The sequence below is a fragment of the Misgurnus anguillicaudatus genome, chromosome 17 (genome assembly GCF_027580225.2).
Source record: "Misgurnus anguillicaudatus chromosome 17, ASM2758022v2, whole genome shotgun sequence".
Classification (NCBI taxonomy): Eukaryota; Metazoa; Chordata; class Actinopteri; order Cypriniformes; family Cobitidae; genus Misgurnus; species Misgurnus anguillicaudatus.
The window spans coordinates 7,180,001-7,200,349 of NC_073353.2; the positions used below are offsets into that span (position 1 = coordinate 7,180,001).

General features: G+C 39.9%; 1 protein-coding gene across 1 annotated transcript in view; it reads right to left on the reverse strand.

Annotated features, from left to right (window-relative positions):
• LOC129451882 (bactericidal permeability-increasing protein-like) overlaps nucleotides 1-18,232 on the reverse strand; it is a 30,005-nt gene extending 11,773 nt beyond the window's left edge. Inside the window, exons 1-9 of the mRNA XM_055215369.2 lie at nucleotides 18,137-18,232; nucleotides 17,231-17,334; nucleotides 9,569-9,680; nucleotides 1,898-2,026; nucleotides 1,354-1,509; nucleotides 557-620; nucleotides 405-465; nucleotides 173-264; nucleotides 1-7 (exon numbers count right to left, since the gene is read on the reverse strand). The exon at nucleotides 1-7 is cut by the window's left edge and continues 170 nt beyond it. Of these exons, the coding sequence (XP_055071344.2) occupies nucleotides 1-7; nucleotides 173-264; nucleotides 405-465; nucleotides 557-620; nucleotides 1,354-1,509; nucleotides 1,898-2,026; nucleotides 9,569-9,680; nucleotides 17,231-17,327 (718 nt within the window). The 5' untranslated portion in view covers nucleotides 17,328-17,334; nucleotides 18,137-18,232. The remainder of the gene's footprint in view (nucleotides 8-172; nucleotides 265-404; nucleotides 466-556; nucleotides 621-1,353; nucleotides 1,510-1,897; nucleotides 2,027-9,568; nucleotides 9,681-17,230; nucleotides 17,335-18,136) is intronic.
• Between the last annotated feature and the right edge of the window lie 2,117 nt (nucleotides 18,233-20,349).

Genomic DNA, 20,349 nt, shown 5'->3' on the forward strand with positions numbered 1-20,349 from the left:
ATTCACCCTGTCACATTAACAACGTCATATACATTAGACAAAACAACAGAGCTGAGATGGGAAATATTATGCAGTATAGCCTATGTGACAGCAGTTCTTTCTTCATTCACCTTCATTGTATGATGAATTTAACACATGATAAAGTGAAATGAATCATTACTTCATGCTTTACCTTCATGTCCAACTGAACGTTGTCATTTGTCACAGAAGGCGAGGATGTGAGAGGGATTCTCAGATATATATACTGATCCACAACTAGGTTGACTAGAACAGATAATAAATGTTGAAACAGATTATCTTTTTGAGGACTGTCGGGCTGAAAATCCTGTAATTATGCCCATTGGTTCTGTTATCACTGAAGTAACTACAATGTGATGTGTTTTAGGAAGAACTCTTGTTAGTACCTGGTATTTCCTGTAGATGCATCTCTACATCATCAATCACTTGCGTAACTGCTGGGCAAATCTGAAACAAATGATACAATCCCAATTTACAAGCATTATAAGCAATAATGTAATGGTTTAAATTTTCATATTTGTCTGAAATCATTACAAACCTGTTCATGAATCATATCTGCGATTTGTCCTCTGAAATAACTGACGAACGGCTGAAACAAAATGCTGCAGGAGCACACAAATGAGGACTTGAGTGTTGAGGCACATTACCATTACATTTATATATGCAGATGCTTCATCCAAAGCAACCTACAGTGCATTAAAAGGTAGGCTACACATTTTTATTAGTATGTGTGCTTTTGCACTGTGATGCTTTTCAATTGGCTAGCATCTGTACTAGGTTAAGTGCATAAGGCAATCAGTTTTGGTGCTACGAGCAATAGCAGTAACACAATGCAGAGGGATTCACAATTCAGTTTGGCAATGTATGATGTCACCCATTCAAAGTAAATAGGTGTGTTGAAATAGTTCATGCAGCCCTGCGCAGACCGATTAGCAAGGTTTGCCACTTGCAGTCAAGGAAGGAATTGAAGACAGAGCCATCAAGTCGGACGCCTGCTGCTTGCCCCAGTGATGTGTGACGTGCTTTCTTTTTTTAAAGCAAAGCAAGTAAATTAGATGCGGAATTTGATAAATAAATATTTGCAACCAGAAACACTTTATATTGAATAGTGTACGGTAGTTGCTGCTTAAACTGTATGTAAGACAATAGTGAAAAAAAATAAGCCTACATTATTTAAGTATCAATAGAGTTTCTAACCGGCATGCCCTGTTTCAAGTCACCCGCAGATCGGTCTGCGCAGCTCTGCATAAAGTGAAACACACCTAATGATTATCGTTAACGCTGTCACGCCGTGTGAATGTACCGCAACAAGACTTGGTTTTGTACTGGACGCACCTCGCTCCTCCATGAAATTCCACGTCTACTCCTCCCACAGCATCAGTGCAGGAGCCGGTGGAGATGAGGGGGCGACCAGACTCATCATCACTGAACAGTAGGAGCAGATTGATATTGATGTTGTACACAGCCAGATCAAATGAACCTCCATCGTCACTGCAGACATACACAGAAGACAGATCATCTATCCATTCATTTATTAGATCTCTTATATCCAGCATCTCATACACTCACTTTCTGTCCGTAGGTTTATTATTATAAGTTGCAGAATCAGATAAATACAACTGAAAACATCTTGACAATTGTGGGAAGTTTCACAAATGTGTCATCTGTAGCTCTTATTTTGTAACACTGTATTGTTACATGACTGCTGCTAGTATTTTAATATGAATTGCCACCAAACTGTGAATAATGTTATTAATAATACAAGTCACATGACTAGTCCTTATTCACAGTGTCCATTTGTAAATTCCTTTGATATGATATGATTCCAATATGTCTTCACAGATGTGAATATATCCGAGTTATTCACTGGTCCACTTACATGAGTCCAAAGTGTGTCGCCCAGTTACCTGTGACAGCCAATGACAGCTGACTGACCATCACAGATACACCTGTACCCTCTACAAACTCCATCACAAGATCTGACATTCTGCTCTGCCTAATCCATATACTGCAGGGAGTAAAAACACATCAGTTCAAGAAACATATTGAGAACAAAAGAATTTTAAAGAGCACCAATGGTCCGATTCACAATTTTACATTTCCTTTGGTGTGTAGATGTGTATTAGTACATGTTATCGATAGGTACAAACCCACAAGTAAACAATGACGTGAGTTAGTAGTCCCTTTCACACATACAGTCTTAACTGGTAATTTACTGGTAAATTGCAGTTAACAGATCATGTGTGAACAGAACCTTTCCGGTAAATCAGTGCTCCCAATTTACCAGTAAAACAGGTTGTAAGATTGCCAGTAATTTACCGGTAAGCGCTGTGTGTGAACGAAAATTATAGGATTACCGGCATTTAGAAGGACGACGTCAGACCGTGCTGACAGCTTCGGGCCAATCATAGCGTTTTAATACAGATGACGCGTTTACCCCCGCACTGTTTACTGACGTTTCCACACACATGCTGCTTGAAAGTTGAGCACACCTGAAGTTTACGTCCACATTTCTTCACCAAAGTTGTTTAAAACAGCTTCCCGCCGAATTGCCGACGTCCTTAGCACGCCCTCTGTGAAGCCTAAAGTGCCAACAGTACTGTTGTTAAAAACGCATTTTCGGTTTGACGTCGTCTCATTCAATGTTGTTTGGTCATGAGCAACTTCGCGACTGTTTACCACAGACGTGAAAACAACAAAATACGGACCGTGGATATGAACGACGTGGATTGTTTACAAATACAACACTGAGCTTGCCGCGTGCTACAGGTACTTCCGCTTTCTCAACGAATTTACCGGTATTTTGATACTGATGTGTAAATGTCTTACTGGTAAATAACGGAATGCCACTGCGTGTGTGAACAGCACATTTTTGTATTTACTGGTAAATTCATTTTGGTAAATTCATGGTAATTTACCAGAATTACTGTGTGAAAGAGGCTAGTGTTCCAACGTAAATCTCTTTTCTTTGACTACAACAAACACACAGATTCTAGGCAACATTATCATAATTCCTCCGGCTTCGGACTCACAGTTAACTCCTGTTAGCATTACATTGTGTGCAAATCTTTCAAACATGGTAAGGAGCATCACATTTCCAGCTGACATCAGAGTTTATTCAGACCAATCACAACGTACAGATTAGCTGTCCAATCAGAGACACAGAGCCTTTCAAATCTGTGCATTTCAGGAAGAGAGTGAAATCTGGAGATGCAAAAATGTATGGTATGTGAAAAATAATGTGTTTTTAACCATAAACCACACAAAAAAATGTTTTATACAAAATACACAAAATAACGTTTTTAGCAATGAAATAGGTGCTCTTTAACACAATATCCATCACAAACAATCTTAAAAAAATAGAAGCTACTGATTATTGCCAGTATGAATTCAGGTCTATGAGAACTCTATCCAGTGGCCGGTTGCATAAAACTTAAAGACTAGTCTTAAAAGTTAGTTGTGAATTTTTTTCTTCAAGACTGATCATAATTGTTTTAAGTATGTTACATAGAAAGGTAGATTGGTCTAATTTAAATCCAAATAATAAGATCGATTAGCCCTAACTAATTGCTAGTTGGTCAGAATCATTCTTAAGACGCGTCTTAACATCATGGCTATGTTTATGCAACCGGCCACAGGTGTGCAGAAGAATAAAAAAGATTTAAACATTGGCAGGTGTCCCTTTATATGTTGTTGACATTAATTCTGCATCATTTAAGAGCAAATTTCCCTACAAGCCGGCGATGTCTGTAATCATCGCAAAGAAGACAGATGCGTCTTGGCATTCCAGATGTCATGTGTCTGCTCGCTGTGTTCTGGTCCGATAGACCTGCCAGATACACACAAGCACTGCATTCTCTGCTTGGGGTTGCTCTACGTAGAGGCGGTGATCTCTGGGTCAGGGTGCTCGCACTGCAAAGATCTTCCGTTACGAGTGCTCAGGACTCTGCAAATTCTTGCTGCAGCGTCCCATTGTCGCCAACGAGCCGCTGATGTGGCACACAGCCATCGCGGAGGGGGAGACGCTTACCAGTGCAATTCGCCACTAAGAGCATACATCCTGCATTGGGGGCTTCTGTGACTGTTTCCTTCAGGGTTCCAGCTGAGAAAGACGTGATGCTGTCTCTGGCTGCTTCGGATAGAGACTGGGACTGGTCTCCATAGGGCACATTGGAGGCTGACGTCTAGTCCACATTCTTTCTAAGGCCATGCAGCACAGATATTAAGTGGAGCACTCCAGCAGAGCCACAGAAAAAACTGCATACTATGGCAGTACTACAAATCTTTAAGGAAACAGACCTGAAGACACTGCTCAGCGCGCCAATCTCCCATCTTGCATCTTCAGTATTGAGGTAGGGACCACCAAGTGCTTCTCAGAGGTGGTAAAGAGCTCTAAGGCCAAGAGCCACTTCCTGCCTCACCGCCGATGACTCAACCCTAGGCTAGCTAAGGCACCATTCTGAGTGTGCACCTCACCGGCCAGCGGTGCAGATGCCCGCTGCAGCAGCAACCGCCACCTAACCAAACTGACAGTTTGTCACAAAAGCCCTTGGGGTGAGTTGTCCTGGAAATGGCGGAAGAGCCATTTGTGATGTGAATATGCAGAAGAGCACTCTGACTCCTACGCAAGATATTGTGTTTTTAGGAGGGCATATCGACTTGGTCTCAATGAAAGCGTTTTTATCAGAGGAATGCAAGCGAGATCTTTTATTTGCTCTGAGCATTTTCAGCCCCTATCACATTGTGGCGCTGAAGCAATATCTGAGACTTTTAGGGCTGATGGCGACCACCTCCTTGGTTTGAATTAATGTATTTTTGGTGCAAAACACCTGCACACCTGTGACAGTGGAATTTGTAGTTGAAAAGATTATCCATACAGAGGAATCAGTCAATTTGAAGTCATGGATAAAAAGTTGTAAATGGGCTGGGGAGCCCTATATGATGGCGTTACAGCTTTGGGCTCCTGGTCGGAGACAGAGCGGTCATGGGACATAAACTGCTTGGAGCTCAAGGCTGTCTTTCTAGCACTACAGAGCTTTCTGACACAGATCAGGGATCACCATGTTCTTGTTCGTTTGGACAGTGCCGGGCGAAGTAGCGAAGCTAGTAGTTTAACTACATTTTTCAGTAGCTTGGCAGTAGCTTAGCTGCTTTCTAAATGAAATAGCTTTTTAGTAGCTAAGCTCTTTTTTTGACCAAGGAGTGCGGTAGCTTCCACACAAGCTTCAATTTTCCAAACATTTCTGAAGTCGTCCTGAATTTGTGAATAAGCGCGTCATTTTGAATCGACACGGGACATTGTTTTCCTGTATTTTTAAGTTGTGCAGCCTTTATTCATACAAAACATTACCACTCGCATCCTGTGAAGACTCGTGCTCTACCTCTGATTGGGTAATGTCACTGCCATCATCAGTTTGATTAGTTGTTTCATACAGTCAGGGTCAGGTCGGGGCCAATCAGGGTGAAAGGGAGGGCGGGTCTCGTTACTGTGTCTGGAGTTGATTTTAAATGATGGTAGAGGTAGCTCCAGATCCTCGTACACCTCTGAAAGTTTCGGAGCTGTGTTAAGGTATGCAGGGCAAGGTGTTTTTAAATTAAGGCAGCTCACTCATGCATTTTATTCTGGGGGTAGAATGAGACCTGTCTTGGAAACCGCCCCATAATGTGAAGTACCTAGGTCTACATTATGCTTTTATTGCCTATAATTATCAAAATTATAAATGGAAACTGAATAAATAATTACATAATAAAACTGGTTAAAAATAAAAAAGTAGCTTGGATGTAGCAAGCTACTATTGATGTAGCTTAGCTTGCTACATTTCCCAGGGGGGTAGCTTCAGTGTAGTGAAGCTTCATTTAAAGTAAAGTAACTGGTGGCTTAGCTCACTACATTTCCAAGTAGCTTGCCCAGCACTGCGTTTGGACAACACAACGGTTGTCTGGTACATCAATCGCCAGGGTGGCATGTGCTCCAAACCCCTGTTCAGACAGGCAGAGTAGATCTTGCTATGGGCGGATCAACATCTACTCTCTCTAAGGGCAGACCATGTCCCCGGTAGGCTGAACTGCAGGGCAGACATGCTATTGAGGAACAGGATTCCTCAGGGAGAATTGAGACTGAATCCCCTGTCAGTCACGCTGATCTAGGATCTGTTCTTTTCGTTGATGATCCCTACTGAAAAATCCAGCCAAAACCAGCATAAGCTGGTAGCTGGCTCCAGCTGGTTTTAGCTGGTTTAAGGTGGTTTATGCTGGTCCTCCCAGCCTGACAAAGCTGGTCATGCTGGTGGGCCAGCTGGTATTCCAGCATGACCAGCTAAGTCCAGCTAGACCAGCTTAAAATGTGACCAAAACACACCTAGACCAGCTTGCTACACCAGCAAAACCAGCTTCCTACACCAGCAAAACCAAGCTGGGGACCAGCCAAAACCAGCTCACCAGCCCACGCTGGTCCCAGCTGGATCCCTCAGCAGGGGAACTCTCCTGTGGGGAGGACATGCTGACTTTGCCATGGCCAAGTGCCAGCAAATACGAGTTTTCTCCCATTAAGCTGCTGCCTTTAATGCTGCACAAGATCAAACACATAAACTTAGTCACACTAATAAGGGCCAAATCAGCCATGGTTTCCCGACATATTGAAGCTGCTGACGGCCCCTTTGTGGGACCTTTAATCTCAAGCAAATGGCTCGATATGGCACCCCAGCCCCAACAAATGGAAACTTCACGTGTGGAGGGTGTGCAGACCAGCCAACCATGTTGCCACAGAGGGTGCTTGATACGTGTACACAGGCGCACGCTCTCACTACAAGGTGTCTGTCCGTGTTTGTTAGTTGGGACAATTCACAGGACAATTGAATTGACAATGACATTATGTCCTTCCTACAGCACCGGATGGATGTGGGAAGGATGCCTTCCACCCTTAAATTGTATGTCACCGCTATTGCAGCGTTTCATGCTGAGGTTGGGGGACGCATGGTAGGCAGGAATGATTGGTGGCAAAGTTCTTACGCCTCAGACCTTCTCACCCACCGTACCAACATGGCATTTAGCATTTGTTCTGAGAGAGCTGGCTCTTCCCCCGTTCGACCCCGTTCAAATGGCGAGTTTAGGAGAGCTCTCTGTAAAGACGGTACTTCTATTGGCCCTGGCTTCAGCTAAGCGCATAGGAGATCTTCAGTCGCTAACGCAAGCTTCTAACACAATTTTCAATTGACCGTTCTCAATAGGTAACGTCTCAGTTACTTTCATATCCTTGGTTTCCTGAAAAACAGAAACGAGACACTGTGTAAGCTGGCTGAATGCTTGTTCAGTCAAATTATGCTGAAGTTATGCCGCTCTGATGGTGCATATTATAGCAGGAGGAGGCCCCACCTCCTTCTGCCACCTTGAGCGTGATTTGCCAGTGTGAGTTTCAAATGCACTGGTGTTGTGCAATAATGCTTCAGGGAAATCATGATTGGAAGATCTATTTTCATAGTTTGAGCTTTTGACACAATATCTCGTTCCTGTTTCTCAGGGAACCAAGGTTGCGATAGCAACTGACTAGATGTTTTCTGTGACTATGTTTGTTCTATAAATTACACATACAGGCTGAGAAATGATTGTAAGATAAAATGTAAATGAGGCCCCAGGTGTTTCTTGGCCTTACTATTTTTCTTTAATCTGGTGGTTTCCAGGTCAGGGCTTGCAAGGGCGTAAGTTTGATTTTGACATTAGCTGTGTCCCAATTTGAAGATTGGACCTCCAAAGGCAGCATTCTAAGACCGATTGTGTCATAACAACACCACTGAGGGTCAATAAGGCCATCTCAATTTAAAGGCTGCTTAAAATGCGACCTCAGAATGTGTCGTCCTTTCTGTGAAGGATAGAAAGAATGGATCTTTCAAAGCCTAGACTATCCCTAGATACACTGTGCGTCTGTAACGGCTAAATATAACAGCTGGATATTTTGAAATAAACATTAAAGACCTTTGTTAAATAAAAGGGTGTATTAAGCAGAAAAAAAAAGTTTCTTGGCACTGTTTTAGTTTTTTAAGGTATGTTTTGTATTAATATTATAATGTGTATGTTGCGTATATTTCTAAGGTTGATTAATTTGATATACTGTAGGTTGGTTTAATCTACATCAATGCTTCATATTTTCTGGTTCCATATTTATATTAATAAGTCAGAAACATCCCCGCTGTGTCCCGCTGACAGGCGCGGTGGGCACGTACAGCAGGTGAGCAGCTAGACCGTCTCATTTCAGTTGTCTTCATGGACTTTGGAGGCTACGAACTTCAAATAACTAGTCCTTGCCATCAAAGTGTGTGTCCTTCGAAGGATCCAATCTTCGAATTGGGACACAGCTATTGGTGGGGATGTAAAAAAAATTGGTCTGCAGTCGCATCGTCAAAAGAGTTTATTGTCGTTTACTTGACTTGAACAATATTTAATTTTTAATTTAATTAAAAAATATCAATATTTTGGGTGTCATAATCTTAATTATTAAGGTTACACAGGTCAAAAACAAAAAATACAAAATAGGTCTATTTTTTGTGATGCCAGTGAAAATTCTGACTTGGAAAGCAAAAAAGTGTAAAACTAGTATTATACCTTTACTTATTCAACAGCCATGACAAAAAATATAAACACGATCAAAAACATAATTGCTAATTACATAGACAGCTCAGTGTGCACAAGTTTGCAACTCCTCCGGTTTTTATTGGATTGCCATAAAAAAAACACTGTCCCTGAATCATGTGAAGCAACTTATTTGGTGAATAAAACTGTTAGTATAAGAATGCTTTCTTCCTCACTCACTTGCTGAAAGCCTGCATGCTCTTGCACATCAGCTTGTTCAGGCTGAGCTTTGGTGCTTTTTACAAGTGATTACAGCCTAGATTACCCATTAGCGAGTAAAGACAAAGCCATAGAGCAATGTGGGTCATGAAGTGATGTGGGTTAAAGAGGCGGGCCTCAAAAAAGGCAAAGCCAATCATATAAGCAATTTAAGTTACGGAGGCGGGACTCACTTCAGAAAACGAGATCTGCTAGCTGCTTATGTACCACAAATTGTACTATTTTTACAGAACATGGTTATAAGAATTTTTAGTCTCATTTAAATGCATACTACCGAGCCCCTTAGGTGACATTGGGGTAAAAAAAATCAAAAGTTCAGTTTCATGTGCTCACGTAAAACTTTCATGTGCTCACGCAAAACCTTTAAACTATCGCATGCACACGTGAAAGTTTCACGTTCGCACACAAAACCAAACTCTATTTAATCTTTCATCCATGTCCTCCTAGGGGCTCCGTAGGCTTCCTGAATAAATGAATGTTAAATAAAATAAGAAAATAGGTAAAACCTGTTATTTCGGATAAGCTTCGGACTCTCCTGGAGTTTTTGACTAGATGTTGTATATGTACAGTATGTTTAAATTTGCAACCACCCTCCCTTAATATTCTGACCTGTACCTTCACTTGAATTTAAACATGTCTTTGTATTTTTAAACCCCTGCGGACATCAGTCTAGTTTCTAACACTTTTATTCGGTTGGTCATGTACTTGCTTTGATAAAGTGAAGTCTATAGTGCCGATCCCAATGTCCACATTGCCGTGGACATCTGGGATTTCAGTGCTCTTCAGTTTCTGCTGTATCCACACAGACATCATCTGAGACCCTGAGAAACAAACAACATCACATTACACAACACACTAGTATAATAAAACTGATGTATTGTGTTGTATTATTAGGGCCCGAGCACACCGGGGTGTGAGGACCCTATTGTTCTTCAAGGAGTTATTATTAGGGCCCGAGCACCGAGGAGCAGGCCAGAATGGCCTGCACCGAAAGGTGCGAAGCCCTATTGTTTTTGCTCGAATTTATTATTTTTTTTTTATTTTTTTTTATTTTTATTTTTTTTAACACTTTTGGGCATTTTGGGTGCCTTAACATACTCGAAAACTCTTGAAATTTGGCAAAGACGTCAAAGTCGTCCGTCATTGCAGAAAACCAAAGGCTGGACAACGGGCGTGGCACAGGGGCTCTGTAGCGCCCCCTGTAATGCAGAAGAAACCATTGATGCACAGATCGGGCAAAAATGTACGCACATGTACGAGAATTGGTACGCTTATAAATCTCATCAACCCGAACAACTTTCGCCCTCTAACATTTAAGCTCCGCCCAACAGGAAGTCGGCTATTTTGCATTGTTTAAAAAATGCATGCGGTGAACTTTTAAATACTCCTTCTAGGGGATTCATGCGAATGACACCAAACATGGTGATCATGATGTCGAGACATTGTACTTGCTAAATTGCGAAGGGATTTTTGATATCTCGAACGGTCCTGCCAAGGCGAGGCAACAAAATTGTGGCGAAATCAGAGAAACATGAAGTGTTTAATATCTAAGGCAAAAAAATTCTTATTGTTATGCCAAGCGGGGCGTTTGTTCGTGTGAAGATTCCGATCGCATTGATGTGCCTATTGTGAGTTTCAGGTATAGCGCCACCACCAGGCGCCAGGAAGTGTGTCAGTCATGAACTTTTAGATACTTCTCCTAGGGAATTCATACAATTGACACCAAACGTGGTGAACATGATGCTGAGACATTGGACTTGCTAAATTGCGAAGGGATTTTTGATATCTCCAACGGTCCTGCCATGGCGAGGCGACAAAGTTGTGGCGAAATCAGAGAAACAGGAAGTGTCTAATATCTAAAGCAAAAAATGTCTTATTGGGATGAAACGCAGTGTGTATGTTCGGCCAAGGATTCCGATCGCATCGATGTGCCTATTGTGAGTCTCGGGTATAGCGCCACCAACAGGCACCAGGAAGTGTGGCAGTCACAAAAGGTGGATTTTTTGACAGTTCCATGCCATGTTCTTTTAAATACTCCTCCTAGGATTTTCATGCGATTGACACCAAAAGTGGTCAACATGATGCTGAGGCATAGTAGATGATAAATTGCGAAGGGATTTTTGATATCTCGAATGCTGCTCCCATGGCAACACGTCAAACTTTACTTTCATTTTCAGGGATATTTAAGCACTTGGCATGCACTTTGGGTGCCTTAACATGCTCGAAAACACCGGAAATTTGGCACAGACCTCAAAGTCGTCGGCCATTAGGTCTGGGTAAACGCTGGAACACGGGTGTGGCAGTAGGTCTCTGTAGCGCCCCCTGTAATGCAAAAAAAATATTGGTGCACAAATCGGGCAAACATGTACGCACATGTACGAAAGTTGGTACGTATATAGATCTCATCGACCCGAACAACTTTCACAATCAAACCTATTAGCTCCGCCCCACAGGAAGTCGGCCATTTTGGAGGGTTAAAAAATGCATATTGTGAACTTTTGAATACTCCTTCTAGGGGATTCATGGGATTGACACCAAACGTGGTGATCATGATGTCGAGACATTGTACTTCCTAAATTGCGAAGGGATTTTGTGATTTCTCGAACGGTTCTGCCATGGCGAGGCGACAAATTCATGGTGAATTCAGAGAAACAGGATGTGTCTAATATCTAAGGTAAAAAATGTCTTATTATTATGACACACAGGGTGTTTGTTCGTCTGAAGATTCTGATCGCATCGATGTGCCTATTGTGAGTCTCGGGTATAGCGCCACCACCAGGCGCCAGGAAGTGTTGCAGTCACAAAGGTTGATTTTTTTGACAGTTCCATGTGATGTTCTTTTAAATACTCCTCCTAGAATGTTTATGTGATTGACACCAAAAGTGGTCAACATGATGCTGAGACATTGTAGATGCTAAATTGCGAAGGAATTTTTGACATCTCGAATGCTGTTGCCATGGCAACGCTTCAAACTTTACTTTAATTTCAGGCATGTTTAAGGCTCTTTGCGTGCTTAGATTAACTTTAAATTTGGCAAACACATGAGAGTTGTCGGCTGTTAAGTGTTGACAAAAAGGTCAGATAAAGGCGTGTCTATTTAGTGGCTCACTAGCGCCCCCGTTTGTCTAAAATGTGGGGTTTCTTTTACCTACAGTACCCAAATTGGTCAGTAGCAACATGAAATAGTCCACTGATATTTACCCACTTGATGCACGTGCCCACTTTGCGTCGTTTTCTCGGAGGCACCGTGTAGCGGTAAAAAAACGTGCGAGGGCCCGCCATTGCTGCTTGCAGCTATATTTATTATTTTTTTTCTTTTTCTCCGACTTCAGCGGGACTTTAGAGGGCCTAAACATACTCGAAAACTCATGAAATTTTGCACAGATGTCAAGAGTGATGAAAATTTACATGTGGTGTATGCTTTAGAATTAGGCGTGAGAAAATGGCTCTATAGCGCCACCTACAAATTTTCAACGAAGCAGCCCTCGGACTGTGTTTGACGTACAATTACGAAATTCGGTACGCGTCTGTAGCATGACAAGACCTACAAAAAAGTCTCTTGGAGCGAAGCCGTAAACCAAACAGGAAGTCAGTTATTCTGAGTTATTTTTGTGATTTGGGCGCAGTTTTTGTCATTTCCAGGCGTCATACTTTAACTAACTCCTCCTACAGTTTTCGTCGGATCATCTTCATATTTGGTGAGTGTCATCTTAAGGCCTTTGTGATGCTAAATTGCGAAGGATTTGACTCTACGTAAAAATTTGTGTCGGTTCTGGCCCGACAAAGTTTGATGTTTTCCAATGAAACAGGAAGTTGCTGGAACTCATGCATACAATGTCCGATCTGTCCCAAATTTCACATGATTGCTAAGAGTCCTGACCTGAACACATCTACATAACAATTTTCATTTATAGCCATAGCCCCACCAGCTGGCAACCTGAAGGAACATGTTTTAGCGCCACTTTCAAATATTGAATGAAGCAGCCCTTGGACTGTGTTTAACTTACATGTACGAATTTCGGTACGCTCATGTATTATTACAAGCCCTACAAAAAAGTCTCTTGGAGCAACGCCCTAAACCAAACAGGAAGTCAGCTATTTTGAATTATTTCTCAGATTTTGGCTCAGTTTTTCTCATTTCCAGCAGTCATACTTTAACTAACTCCTCCTACAGTTTTCGTCGGATCATCATCATATTTGGCGAGTGTCATCTTAAGGCCTTTGTGATGATAAATTGCGAAGGATTTGATTCTATATTAAAATTTGTGTCTATTTCGGCCAGCCAAAGTTTGATGTTTCGCTATGAAACAGGTTGCTGGAACTCAGGCATACAGTGTCCGATCTGTCCCAAACTTCACATGATTGCTAAGAGTCATGACCTGAACACATCTACATGTCAATAGTCACTTATGGTTATAGCGCCACCAGCTGGCAACAGGAAGTGACATGTTTACAATGATTATCCAATGTCTGATCTGTCCCAAACTTCACATGATTAATAAGAGTCCTGGACTGAACACATCTACATGTCAATAGTCACTTATGGTTATAGCGCCACCAGCTGGCAACAGGAAGTGACATGTTTACAATGATTATCCAATGTCTGATCTGTCCCAAACTTCACATGATTAATAAGAGTCCTGGAGTGAACACATCTACATGTCATTAGTCACTTATGGTTATAGCGCCACCAGCTGGCAACAGGAAGTGACATGTTTACAATGATTATCCAATGTCTGATCTGTCCCAAACTTCACATGATTAATAAGAGTCCTGGAGTGAACACATCTACATGTCAATAGTCACTTATGGTTATAGCGCCACCAGCTGGCAACAGGAAGTGACATGTTTACAATGATTATCCAATGTCTGATCTGTCCCAAACTTCACATGATTAATAAGAGTCCTGGACTGAACACATCTACATGTCAATAGTCACTTATGGTTATAGCGCCACCAGCTGGCAACAGGAAGTGACATGTTTACAATGATTATCCAATGTCTGATCTGTCCCAAACTTCACATGATTAATAAGAGTCCTGGACTGAACACATCTACATGTCAATAGTCACTTATGGTTATAGCGCCACCAGCTGGCAACAGGAAGTGACATGTTTACAATGATTATCCAATGTCTGATCTGTCCCAAACTTCACATGATTAATAAGAGTCCTGGAGTGAACCATCTACATGTCATTAGTCACTTATGGTTATAGCGCCACCAGCTGACAACAGGAAGTGACATGTTTACACTGATTATGCAATGTCCGATCTTTCCCTAACTTCACATGATTAATAAGAGTCCTGGACTGAACACATCTACATGTCAATAGTCACCAGTGTTGGGCAAGTTACTAAAAAATTTGTAATTAGTTACAGTTACTAATTACTTCTTTTAAAAGTAACTGAATTACTCTACCGGTTACTGTATATCAAAAGTAATTAGTTACTTAGAAAAGTAACTTTTAAGTTACTTTTATGTCTGCTTTTTAAATGTAAATATGAACAGTACTGAACAGTCAAACAGTAAAATGATATGGATGGGCTATTTTACACGTAAGACTCTAATATATCACATACTGTAGGAGCCTATTTTGCTTTAGATTCAACCTTTGAATATTTTTGTTAGAAATTATCTTAATATTTAAACTTAGTTTATTTATGTATATCATTTAGACCATTTAGACAAATATTCTGCATGTTTACAAAAATATAAAATGTGTTAAAATTGTGTAGTCTCTTTAAAAATTTGGAGACAATTGTGTCAACATGTCAAATTTTCTAAAATAAATTATAATTTTTCTGATTTCATATTTATTTTAATAAGTTAGAAACGTCTCCGCTGTGTCCTGCTGACAGGCACGATGCATGTGCAGCAGATGAGGCAAATTATGGGTCCTCCGAAGGTTAGACCGTCTCATTTCAGTTCTCTTCGCGAACTTCTGAGCGCCTTGAATGGGCAAGTGCTCACCTTTTATTGCATGCTTAGTAGGGTGCAGCACTTGAATTGGAACACAGCTTGTGAAGCTTGCCACAGGGACTGCGCTCTTTGGTCATATATTGTTTGTTTTCTGTTGGATTTAAATGATACACAGGATTAAAGGAAGATATTTACTCAGAAAACGGAGTAGGCTACGTGGATTGTTTTGTCGGACGGACACAGAGCGAGTGGATTGTTTTGTCAGATGGACACAGAGCGAGTGGATTTTTTGTTCGGATACGGAGAGACTGAAACTAAAACTAAAAGCGAGCTCACACATACTATGGAGTTTTAACACGGGTGTACACCGCAGTGTGAATATTTTAGTGGAAACAACAATCGCGGATCGTTCTCTTCCATGAAGCCGATGTAAACATCTAAGAATATATGATAATTTCTTAGATTTATTACCTTTGTGGACTACAAATGCAAGTTGATGTCATACTGCGATTGCTTGGTGAAGATAATTTACAAACATGAGACCGGATGGATTATGACTTGCGCACAATTTTTAAACAAAGGTATGTTGTCCCGTTTAGATTTTTCATGTTCATTCTATATGCACTGTCAGCTATGATGAAGTGTAATGAATCATTGCGCCGCCAACTACAGTCCTGCGACATCAGATATGTCTTGTCTATTTTTTACAAAATAGAGTAACGCGCGTAACGAACTCATTTAAATTTCAGTAATTGTAATTGCGTTACTTGATTTAAAAAAAATAGTGGAGTTACAGTAACGCGTTACTCCCATCACTGATAGTCACTTATGATGCCAATAGTCAGTTACGGTCATAGCGCCACCAGCTGGTAACAGGAAGTAACATGTTTACAATGATAATGCAATGTCAGATTTGTCCCAAACTTCACATGATTGATAAGAGTCCTGGACAGAACACATCTACGTGCCAATATTTACATGTAGTCACTCATACACACACACACACACACACACACTCGCTCACTCACTCTCTCTCTCTCATGCTATCTTACACGATGCTACCTCGCTGTCATTTGTAATTAGCAACAGGAAATGTGGCACATTATACTACACTTTTAAATGGTTCACCTATGTTTACATGCTTAAATGCCTATTTACTACTGTTCCCTTTAATTCTTCTCATGCCACGGCGTGGCGGTGTCAGGTGTGCGAGGGCCCTTCCATCACTGCTTGCAGTTTTAATTTATATATTGGTTTCTTTAAATGTGTAATGAATGTGTATAAAGCATAGTCGAGCGGAGGCTGCTGTGGTGCGTGTGTTGGAACTGATTCAGGATCAGTTAATGGCTCAAACATATAGTGTCAGTTTCCCAGAAAGGGTTTAGATTAATTCAGGTCCAAGCCTTAGTTATATAAAAAAATAATTCAGGTGTGCATCTTAAGACAAAACAATGGCACAGATATATGTAAAGATATGCTTTTAAAGAGCCAGTCAGATACAGTATGTAAAACTACCTTTATTGCAGTGTGTCATGTAGCTGTCCATCAAGGTAGGCGGTGTGCCAAGTTGGTAACCCAAAAAGCTCACGATAAATAAACGCGCTATGGGTATGGGTTAGTATAATTATAATAAAGCAGAACAACTAAAAGTAAATAACTTATTGGTTTCTAATGTAGGGAGTCGACTCTTAACCACATTAAAGAGTCAAATTATTTTCGAATCTCCTGCCTGTTGTCTGTCTTATGAAGGCAATATTTTGCATAATCTCCGCCTAAAGTCTTGCCCGCGAGAAATGAAAACCTGCCCATAGACACATTCACTAGTTGATGTGTTAACATCATGTCGAGAAGATGCTGTGTTTAAAGTCAAGTTTGTTTTGTTTTCACTAAAAAAGGATGAAGATGTGAAGAATTAGTGGTTACTTTTTCAATGCGGTATTTATTAAATGTTTGGCCATGAAAGATGATTCAGTACCCACTTTATTTGGACCAACATGTGTCTCATAACCACAACCTGTAAATATGATTATTACATTATGTGTTTATTTTCCCCCAAGTGTTCTGAATGTCTAGTTTACTGTAATGTCTTAATGTTGCGCTAGCAATTGGCAAACCCATGTTGCAGTTACACTACAATTTACTATTTAGCTGTTAGCTTACGTACTTGCTTACATAAGTGTAAAAATGTTAGTGTCTGTTGTCATTTTTGCTCAGTGCAATGTTTCTTTAAATGATCACATACCATTAAAATGTGTGCATTAGAGGGTTAAAATATAAAATTATTCCTAAACACACCAATCATTTTGCTTACATGTATTAGTCCAGTGGAGTTCATGAGGTAAAAGCACTTTATAAAACTGAATTAGATATTATTTTACTTGTCCCCTCTTAATCTCACAATAAAGAGTCAGATAATGTGAAGTTCATATGTTTGTGTTGTGAAGATCTTACCTTCTGTCAAACTCTTTTGTAACAGTTGAACTTTTAATGCTGGATAATCTCCACGTGTTTGTGTTAATATCAGTAAGAAAACAAACAGCCGCATCATTTAGCTCCTGTTCAGACAAAACTTAAAGTAAATATTTGATACATGAAAAGATTATTGTAATTATTATGAAAGCACATTGAACAACCACCAAACAACTGTATTGGCATTAACTAACATGAATAAATGTTAATAAATGCTTATTGTTCATTGTTTGTTCATGTTCATTGTTTGTTCATGTCAGCGATCATGTTGTGATCTCTGTTCACAGTTGAATAGTGCAGTCACTTCCTACAGAGAACTGATACTGAGACTAAAACACATTTACTTATCTAAAGACTGTGCTGATGTATTTATATGCATGGGTGTAACCACAGATGCATTCAAACAACACATGTTAAACCTTCTGTATAATGACATTTCATTTAAAGCACTTCTTATCTTTGATCCTTATACAAAGACATTGAAGATAACATTATTCATGTCTTTCTAAACCTAAGGAATAATTCATTGACCCGTTGTCAATTATTCCTTACATATATGTTGTTTGTATTTGTTAGACTAGAGTCTATAGAGATGAGGAGCATAACAGCATGATTTCAATCTTTGTCATCACCTTACTCAGTCAATATTAAAGATATCTAGATTATATTTTTAATTGTTATTTACAGTACATAGGATGATTTGATGTAGAAAAACTTTAGCTGGGTTTTCACAGCCTATACAAACAACATGAAACCCTTACAATGAAAAAAATGCTAGACTTTTCCTTTTATAATGTTTTAAAAAATGTCTCTCCAATCTTTTTAAATATATTTATAAAATACAAACAAGTGAGTGATATATGAAGAAATAAAGACAGGAGAACATACCTGAAGTTTTCAGTACAGTCAGGTGTGAGAGAGAAAGAGGCACTGATATGTGATCTCAATTCCTTAAAGGCTTTAAATAAACTGAAAATCAGTTCCTGATGTGGGGGTGTTTCTCGAAGAAGAAATCATTTAGCAGAAAGAAACTTTCACATGAAAAACACAAACAGGAACATATTTCAAATGATACTAGAAAAAGGTCAATGGCCATGCAGTACCTATAAGGCTAGTTTAGTACCTCCCCGGGCTGAAGCACGGCCACCTAGGACCCCAGCTCCTTCACGGATCTCTCATCCTACACCACACTGTGTCTAAGGGGTCATTTTAACAGTTTTAACCATATACAGGAAGTTTTTTGTAGTTTGGCGGGTCATTTACACAACAACAGCGTTTTGGGGTCCTGAAAATACAAACGTTTTATAACAGATTTCAACATGCAAGTATTTGATAATGACACCTCGTCTTCTTTGTAAGGTAAGGTGACCTGACGTCCCCGTTTTCCGGGGACAGTCCCGTTTTTTGGTGTTCTGTCCCCGACTGAAGCTGTCCCCGGAAATGTCCCCGTTTTACAGCATGTCCAAAACAACCAGCAAATACACTGATAAACCCGATCAACATAGCGTTTGTAGTACCATACTGGAGCAATCATGTAATGATTATTTTCACCAGCAGAGGGGGCCGCAAGCTACTGATTACTTGCGCACCCCACTGATTTAGCGATGAAGAATTTACAACGAGACACATGAGAAAGCATCATTATCATCACTCAAGTTATGGGGGCTTAAGGTACTAACTACTCATGTTAAATTAAAATAATAAACCAATGAAGTGAACTGATCACAGTATGTTACGGAGCATTTGTTTTGTGTAGGCTAAATATGTGTACATTTTGCATTATTCCTTCTGTTCTTCACGTTTACAATGTTATGAAATCAGCTGAAGTAGTACCAGAAGTCATTTTTGATGAGGTATGTCTCTTGTGTAAAAAACGGGAGAAAATAGATTTTTAGGCTACAGAAATTGTTCAATTAATTGAATTAGAAACAATGCAAAAATGACTTTCTTATTAGTATTTTTCTCTTGTTTTCAGTACAAATACAAAAAAATTCTTAAGTCAAGATGCATTTTCTTGATGGGCAAAAAGACCTAAGAATATAAGTCTATTTTTTAGACCAAAATATCAAATTTGTGCTTAAAACAAGCAAAAAAAATCTACCACTACTTAATTAAAGAAAAATATTTTTGTATGTTTTAAGCACAAATTCACTTAAATTTATTTATTTTTTTGTCTTTAAGCTAGATTTTTCTTAGGGGATTTTGCTTATCAAGAAGGTGCATCTTGTTTTGGGATTTTTTAGATGTTTGTATTGAAAATAGGAAAAAATTCTATTAAGTAAGAAGAAATTCATTTTTTGCAGTGAACCCACAACAATAAAAAAGAAAACTTAAAAAAAAAAAATTTGTCCCCATTTTTTAATTTATAGATAACAACAAATGAGATTTTAATGATATTTTCACCATTTAACTAGAAAATGTCCCCGGTTTTCATTTAAAAAATCTGGTCACCTTATTGTAAGGGTAACCCTGAATAGTTGAAAATTCGATGCTTCGATAGGAGAAGCCTGATTCGACTACCAATCTCACAGTCGAATTGTCGCAGATGTGTTATAAATTGAGGATCATTCAGTTTTGGCTGTATAAAGGTGCACATTATCTGATTTTACATACAGTATAACAGCTTTATCCCAAAATATAAATATACAGCCTTTTATGAATGCCATGCAAATAATATGTGAAAAAGTAGCTTTTAATAAAAAAATTTAACATGCATCAATAAACCCAACAACCAAACAATTACGTTGTGTATCTGTGTAGGGTGTTCCTGTATAGCTCAGTGCTAGAGCAGCATTTGCAACGCAAAAGGTCATGGGTTCAAACCACAGAGAACACACATACTGATTAAAAAAAGCTTGTACTGCACTGTAAGTTGCTTTAAATACCCCTTTATCAGGGCTACATGTCCATATGGGAAGAGGTTTCCAGATTCACCTGCGGCAAGTTTACTTTTCTCCAACTCCATCTTCTTCTCCAGGCTACAAGAGTGCACGCAGCGGCGTCAGGCCTGCCCCTCTCCGTGATGCATGTTGCACGCAGCAGCCAGACTTTCTTAAACCTTAAACAAACCCTAAACAAATATCTGTCCAACCTTTCTGGTA